The sequence below is a fragment of the Merops nubicus genome, unplaced genomic scaffold, assembly GCF_000691845.1.
Source record: "Merops nubicus isolate BGI_N331 unplaced genomic scaffold, ASM69184v1 scaffold8693, whole genome shotgun sequence".
Taxonomy (NCBI): domain Eukaryota; kingdom Metazoa; phylum Chordata; class Aves; order Coraciiformes; family Meropidae; genus Merops; species Merops nubicus.
This window is the reverse complement of record NW_008596864.1, coordinates 70060-78294: the sequence shown is the minus strand read 5'-3', so window position 1 is coordinate 78294 and position 8235 is coordinate 70060. Positions and strand designations below refer to the sequence as shown.

The 8235-nt window shown below is 49.0% G+C and overlaps 1 protein-coding gene across 1 annotated transcript in view; it reads left to right on the top strand.

Moving 5' to 3' along the window:
• Positions 1 to 6979, top strand: part of VWC2L (von Willebrand factor C domain containing protein 2-like) — a 50771-nt gene extending 43792 nt beyond the window's left edge. The window contains exon 3 of the mRNA XM_008936511.1: positions 6831 to 6979. Within this exon, the coding sequence (XP_008934759.1) occupies positions 6831 to 6979 (149 nt within the window). The remainder of the gene's footprint in view (positions 1 to 6830) is intronic.
• The last annotated feature ends 1256 nt before the right edge of the window (positions 6980 to 8235 follow it).

The window sequence follows — 8235 nt, the reverse complement described above, 5'->3', positions numbered from 1 at the left end:
CCCCCCCCCCCCCCCCCCCCCACCCCCGCAGAGCATCACCAAATTTAATTTGCAGTAAGGCAAAGCTCAGCATTGGCAGCGGACTTCTTTATATCTCACCTCTGGCTTCACCCGCTGCCTTCTCCTCCCCCTGGGGAGAGGGGGGCAGGCTGTCTAGATACCAGTCAGCCAAAAGAAGACTTCTTCCTTCCTTGACTTGTTAATTAAAGCCACAAATTGAGCTCTTTTCTTGCAATCTGAAGTGATCACATAAATAGCATTGACAGAGCTAAAAGAACATTTGAAAAGATCCTGCAGGATCAGCAGAGAGGAGCTGTGTTAACTTCCAGAAACGGGGGCGGTCATTAAAAACAAGACTTTTTCTTCCCTACTGAGCACAGAGTTCAGCCCGGACGTGGAAAAAGTCCCATGGTGCAGGCAGCCACCAACTTCTGCCCTCTGTGCCAGAGCCTGGGGACCACTTGTATTTCTGCTGTGTTTCACCTCTTTCTCTGTTGGGGAGTTGTCCACGAGCATCCTTGTGCAGGTTTCAGTGTGTAGTCCTCATCTGGTCATTGCTTTGTGAGTTGTTGTTCCAGCTGAGCAATGCTGGGCCTGCCAGACACAGGCACCCGAGACCACACGGTTTGTGGCATGGGATGGTCATGGTGAAGATGACGAGATGCTTGTGTTGTGGAGACACACAAAGAAAACCCACCTTCTCACTGAGAAGACACTTGGCCATGTTCACTAGAAGTGGCTCCCCCAGTTCAACACCGTAAATTCCCATGCCATGTTGCATTGAGGGTTGAGCTCCAAAAGCAAAGTCATTGCGACTCATTCAGTTGAATGAGCGTCCATGGGGATGTCTGTGTCCATTCCTAAACGCTGTCAGGAAACACCACCGATTGCTCCTTATCCCTTGCAACTTTTAAGTGTGGGGCACATCACATGGGAGCCTGAGGGATGACTGGATAAATTTGGTTGCTTTTTAGCAGCTAAACTACCAGTGTGAGGTAGATAAGTGTAGCCTGATGACTACCTCTCTCCTTGCTATTATCCATTAACTAAATAAGTTAAATTCTCTTGGAGTAAGCCTTAATATTTCCTAAAGGGTCAGTGAGGGTCTTAAAGATGTGGCAGGAGACGTTGGATTATTGCTAGGAAATATTTCATTAAGAGGAAGACGCCGCTCCTTGCTGAAACCAGATGATGTGCCACGAGAAGTTCCAGTGAAGGTGATGAGCTTTGTCTGGTGCAAGCTGCTGTGCTGGGCAAATCTGAATATCACAATTGGCCTGAAGTGATTCGTACTTGCTCGCAGTGCTTAACATTTGGTTTCCTTTCATTGCTTCTTTGCACACACGAAGCTAAATTCAGAGCTGCCGTAAGCCACAGGCAAAGCCACTGAGTTCACTAAAACTCACCCGAGAAGCAACTGGGAGCAGCCTGCAGCCCCCAGGACCTGGGCTGGTGCTCACCACCGAGTGACTCCAAAGCATCAACATGAGACTGTACCCTCGTGGTGCAGGAGAGCATCAAACCCCACACTCCTGCTAGTTCCAGCTTCAACTTGGTGTCCGTGCAGGGTGCTCTTGATTTCCCATATTTTCCTCCACATGCCCATAGTGCTGTGGTGGGAGCCTTGAAGAAGGTGTGGTTTGCTCCTGAGCTGGGACAGCTGCTCCTCTTGCACTTGGGCTGTGAGATTTTTTCCAGTGTGATAGGGAGCACCAGATCAGGGGGCTTTTGAATTTCTTTAAAGCACCACCATGCCACTGAGTCCCGCGAGTACTTAATCTCACACCCTTGGGTAGCGTTGTGTGTTGTAGCAGGCATGTGTTAATACCTCTGCATGGAATTAGGTGTATTTCCTCCACACCAGGGGTGCTGTTCAGCAGCACAATGTGGGTCACCACCCAGGTATCTGGTCTTGCACGTATAGTTGCAAAATTTGCTGTTGCTCTTCCCAAACAATAAATCATGTATGATTTTTCTACGTCTCTCCCCTCAAAACAGCATCTGAATGTCCCTAATATATCTCGGTAAAAATCTTCACAGCTGTTCTAGCAACCAGCCTGGAGTGCTGTGGTCTTTCATGAGTATTAACTACGTTAAGCAAAGCAAATCTCACAATTACATTGTCTGTGGGAGCAGCAAACTTCTCCCATCAGTCTCCCTGAGCAAGGAAAGGAGGGTGATTACTGTCCCGTTTTCCTCACAGTCATGGCTTAAGATGTTTTTACAAAGACCACGACAACAGCCCTTGCCCAAAGCAGCTTCTTATTCCTACTGCTGTTATCCATAAGTAACTTTCTTTATGTGCTTGACATGTCATCAAATGTTTCTGAGCAGCAACTTCCTTTGAATAATAATTAAAAACCCCCACGTTGCTGTGCTGTTCTGTCTCATTCTTTGTGATTTTTTTTTCACATCAGTTTGGCAGCTCCTGGTCTCAGCCTGCTCCTGCACAAAGACACAGTGAGAAAAGCTCAGGACAGTCCCCAGCCAGCATGGTGTTGGGGCACTCAGCTTTTGAAATGTCAGGAGGCTGATCTAAGGGAGGGGGAAAAAATATTAGAGAACTTAAAGGAGTCCAGTTCAGTCTGCTACGGAGCCAAAAAAGGAATTGGTTTCTTGCTGTGGGAATCTGGCTGTAGCCTGATGGGCTGCAGCTCCTCCAAGGCACACCTCAAAGCCACGTAGCTTCCCCAGGTGCTGAATGTTTTCTCCAGCAATGTATTAGCTGTTGGCTCTAGAAGAACCTGAGGTTGCTGGAAAATTCCACTGTGGCTGTGCCATTGCGTAGAAAAAGCCACTTCTCTGGGGCATATTTTCTGCTAAATTTCAGTAGTGCAGTGTCCCTCTCCAAGTGCCTCTTTCTTGTGCCTCAGCTGTGGGTGCCATGCTCACTGCATCCCATTTTGGACAAACAGGCTTCACTTTTCCAATATGAAGGTGGGAAAAGTGTAGACTGGGGAAAATAAAAGAGGCTGACTGATAGTGATTGTGCTGGAAAATTGGATTTCAAGCAGTGGGAATTGAAGTTGAATTATCACAAATGGAGTGTGGAAATTTTTCCTTCCCTTAGAAAGCCACATTTCTGTAGGGGTGGGGATAGCAGGAAGGGGGAGAGAGGGTGCAAAAAAGCCCCATCCAGCTTGCTGTGGTGTGCAAAAGGAAACATTTCACTCTGGCAGTGCAGAGTTGGCTATTTTGAGAGAGTGCTGGGAAGAAAAAAAATAAAGGTCTAGAGCAGTGGTAGTACTGGCTTCAATTAAAAGTATTGAGGTTTGGCAGAATGACCCAAAACAGCAGCAAAACATCTCGTAGGAGGGCGGATGTCAGTGGAGCCCAAAGCCAGGTTTTCATCCATTTTGCAAAAAGCCAGGAAAAGGGAAGCTGAACTAAAGGAAAAATTACAGCAGGTAGGTTTGTTTCCCAACTTGCTGTAATTTTTCCTTCAGTTCAGCCTCTGAGTACAGCTCCTTCCGTAGACGTGCTCAGGTGATGCTTAGCCCACCAGCCCAGGGATGTTCAGTGCTGCCTCAGCAAGGGCTGGTTTAGCTGTGCCCCGATGTTCCTCCCAGCCTTCAGTCCCTACAATTTCATCCAAAATAGCTGTAATTGTTCCTCTTCCCTTCAACTTCTTTGTGGCAGCATCCCAAGGATTTTCCGTTAGTCATGGAGGTGCTTGCCAGGTCCTTCCTGGCTCAATAGATACCAGAGATCAGAGGGGCACATGATTGGTGTTTAATTACTATCTTGCAGAGCTACCCTAAGTCCTTGGCCGAGGCAGAGACATTGCTGGCTGTGGTGCTGTCCCCAGAAGGAGTGATCCCCTCTCTCTGTTGGGGACCTGAAAGGCATGGGTGATGATTTTAGTCCATCCCCTCATCCATCTTCTCCTGTCATCGTGCTCTCTGCTTTCTGCTCCTCGGCTCCGGGGTAGGGATATTAATGAGGGGGCTTTAATGATTTGGGATATTTTTTTCTAAATGACCCCCCTGGCGAAGCTAAGAGGCAGAAGGGACCTGGGGCTGCTGAGAGGAAGAGGAAGGGCAGCTGTAGCCACGATGGAGCAGCCATAGGATGGATGGATAAGCAGGATGCAAGGAAGAGTAGGCTTCCCCCCAGTCTGCAGTACACCATCAGCCAGTCCCAACTCGCTCACCCCCGGCTGACTGTGACCCCAAGCTGTGCTCTGCCCCTGCAGCGTTTCAGTGCAGGGATGCAGCCAAAACCCTGCAAGGAGGACACAGGGTCCCCAAATCCGTGCCAAGCAGTGAATGTTGGCCCACCTGCAAGTGAGAAAACATGCCAGCTCCTGTCACTGCTGGCCTCCGGCATGATTTCAGCCACACTGCTGTAAATGTGCTGTCGTTCAGCACCCGGTGAAGGCTGTGTCCAGAGGAGACGTGTGTGGGTGTCGAGGCAGCATCAGCTTCTCAAATGAGATGATTAACAGGCAGCCGCAGGGCAACAAGACAGAAAACAGTTTTCCCCTTTCCTTGCCACCCTAATCTCCAGAGGAAGCTTTTTGTTTAAATTTTAATGAGAAGGTTTTTTTTTGCTCTGGGAGTGCAGAGCAGGCGGTTGTGTGGAGGCTGCCCCCCCTGGGCATCCCCCAGATCTGCAGACAACCAGAGCATCCTATTAAAGAGGGACAGGCATTTGCTTCAACTTTAAGTACGGCCAGCTGCAATTCTTGGCATTTTTATTGCATTTGAACAGACATTTAATGGCAGCAAAGGAGCTGGCCTGATGGTGACGTCCACGCTGGGTGTCATAACACAACATCACCCACCAGACTTGACAAAGCAAAGAATTAAAATCTGTGATGAAGAGGGACCAGCAGCAGTCTAGCACAGGGACCAAAAAGCTGAGGGAAGAAGTGACAACTTCAGTGGATTGCCAGAGGGAATCTCTGTGGCTGGGATTGCAGCCTTCCCAGACAGAATCATGTCTTCTGGAGAGACACCAACTTCAGAAAGCTTCACCTCATGACCAAAACAGGTCATGACTTCTTCAACCATATGCAAAGAAAAACACATATAGTGTGTATTTGTGCACAGGTGGAGTTTGGCTTTTCTGTGTTGCCTGCCTGTCACTGGGTAGTAACGCCTGGCTTTGATTCTTTGCACTATGGAATGGCTGAGGATGGAGAGGACCTTTGGAGGCTGTTCAGTTCAAAGCAGACTTAAAACATCCCCTCAGCCAGTGCAGTGAGCTCCTGAGCTGCCTGCAGACCAGTGGAGCCTGAACTGTAGCTGAACAAGTGGTGTTGAGTTTCCTTGTTGGGAGCAAAAGCCTGCTTCTTCCCGGCATCCTGATGGATTTGTGTGCTGGCCAAGTGAAGGAGGAGGCATCGTCCACCTTTCAGGGAGAGGCACAGACCTTCCCAGGCCCTGCCCATGGAAGGATGCAGCAGCCCTGGGATACACCCACTCACCCCAAATTCTGCTACAGAAGCCATCAAAAGCATCTTTCTGTTGTGGCTTCATTAAGATGGATGTGAAAAGTTGCTGCAGAGCTGATCTGCACTTGAAGAGGCCTTTACTAAAGGCAGGAGGTTGCTTAAACACAACACTCAGGTGCCACATCTGGTTAAGACCAGCCCTGTCAATCTCATGGCCTGTTGAGCTTAAACGTAGGGTCCCGAGGAGCCTCTTAATAAAGTCAGGGCATTAATAAATCAGCGAGATGAAATGACTAGTTCTCAGAGACTATAAAACATCAGACCCTGGCACTGGCTTGGCTACAGCTCACCCTGTTTCCAGCCATGCAGAGACCTTGTTTTCCTTTTCAAACAGTCTTAAGCTTTATTTTAAGCACTAACAACGTGCCTGTAATTTCATGTCTGTACATGCTCTCATCTTTCGAATGCACCTCGTGCACCAGAGGCATAGATTAAAAGCGGTGGCCAGCCGAGGGGTGACATTTCAGAGCAGCACTCCAGCCACGAGACACTTTTCAAATGTCTTCATGCTTTCCTGATGCCACGGATGCAACCGGCTCGATATTTTTTACCGTGTGCTGCTGGCTCTGACATTAATTCCTGACACTAATTGATGCAGGAGCAAGAGGGAGGAGGAGGAGAGGGTTTGCAGAAGGACAATTGGGGAGTGTGTGTTTGTGGGGCTTTTACAAGGAGAAAAATAAGATTCTTGCTGACTCGCTGCTCAGCTTTGATATTGTTTAATAAAGAAGCCAAAGAAATCACCAGTAATGAGCAGATTAAAGAAATTGCCCTTGAGAAAAACAAACAAACAAACAAAGAAAAAAACAAAACAAAACAGATTTTATCAGAAAGCTTGTTTGGGAGGTGAATTATTTTTTGTTAATTTGATACTATAATTCATTTATTGTTAATAGTCCGAAGCTGGTTGGAGGTCCCTGGAGTTACTGGGCATTTGGACACGGCTGCTGTGGTCTTCAGGGATGAATTGGCTCCTGTCCCTGCAGCTCAGCGCAGGCTCACCGGGCCAGAACAGCAAAGGCTGTTCTGTGTCCTGAGGCATGTCCTCAGGGTCTTGTCTGCCTAGCAGCCAAATTTTAGGAGAAAGAGATACTAAATCAGTGGGCAACCGAGTAGAACAGGGCAAGTGCATCGATGGGGTCTTCAATGCCATATGTACTAGGGGTTGAGTATGGAAATGGGAGAAGGAAAATTTCAGTGCCCTTTTTTTTCCTTTAGTACCTGAGGGCAGATAAAAAAAGTGAGACAAGTGATGGGTGTTGCAGCCAGAGCACAGCAAGGGGCTGGGGCTGAGCGCTGTGCCCATTTTAGCCACCACCCCTCCCCAAAAATAAAAAGTATTGATTTCTATTACTACCGTGTGCTTTTGCAGGTCCGAACTGCTTTGCAGGAACCACGATAATTCCCGCCGGCATTGAAGTGAAGGTGGACGACTGCAACATCTGCCACTGCCACAACGGGGACTGGTGGAAGCCAGCGCAGTGCTCCAAGCGCGAGTGCCAGGGCAAGCAGGCTCTGTAGCAGCAAATCCCAACCTCCCTCCCTGCACCAGCAGCACCTCCAGCCAAACAACCTGCTGATGATGGTGGTGGTGATGATGATGACAACGATGAGGGAATGGCACGGCACACGCGTCCCACCTCCCGCCAGCTGCAACAGGGTCACCAGCAAAACCTGCGATGGTTTCACACAAGCAGAGATTTTTACTCGCGGGGAAGGGTCTCCCGCTCCCCCACCTCCTGCTCTTCTATCATTTTACACACTATGTATCCGGTATCTAGGTATCTACTCTGCTTTTGTAATTATCAGTGCTTGGTAGGGATGCAGTGGTCAGGTTTGGGGAAGAAAAGCCGAAAAAGGTTCATGCAAGTTCTTGGACTGGTGTCGCCTCCAAGACAATGATGGATTCACTGCTCTCACTTTCTACAATGTGGATCATGGGGTTTTTCACATTTATTTATTAAGATTTTTTTGCTATTGTGCTTTTGGTTTTTTTTAAGCCTCTTCCTAAGCTGGGATCGGTGGAGCAATACAGCTGTGAGTGAAGCGATGGATCGTTTGTATCGTGTCTATGAGGCAGGGGGGCCGCCAAGGACAGGAGGGAGGTAGAAATTAAAAGGGGAGGAAGGGGTTAAAAAAAATTCACCCAAATGGAATGTAACCTGCAGAAGGACCAAGGTAGATGCACAGGTACAGGACCGGACACCCAAGAAACAAGCTGTATCTGTGTTACACTTCTCCACTGAGTGGGGACAATAAAGTTGAAGACACCCACACAGTCACCATGACCTTGATCAGAGCACAAGCCCACCCCGGCTGCGTGGACAGGCAGGGCTGGCGAGCCAGAGAGGCACCAAGAAAGCAACATCTTCCCTGGGTTGTCTCTGTGGGATGCCTGGCTGGGACGTGGGTGGTGGAACAGAGGGAGGAGGGTCCCACTTGTGCTACCTGGGAGTCGCCTGTTGTGCCCCATCCCTCTTTTGCTGGTGCTGAGGCTGCTCTCACTGGAGCCGAGGCCACCATTTCCTTGACTCCAGCAATAGCTGGACACCATTTCCTTGACTCCAGCAACAGCAGAACTCAGCCACCATGTGTCAAAATGAAAATATCTGATCCCCACACTCTGCTCATCGCCCTTGGGGGCGGGGGGGGGGGGTTGTTGAGGAAACGTCCCATCACTGTGCAGTGCTAAACTGGCTTGACTGGTGGAAAAGACCCTTTGCTGCAGCGTGTGGGAGCTCCCTTGGCTTTCTCCCAGCCTCAGGATCATCAATGCT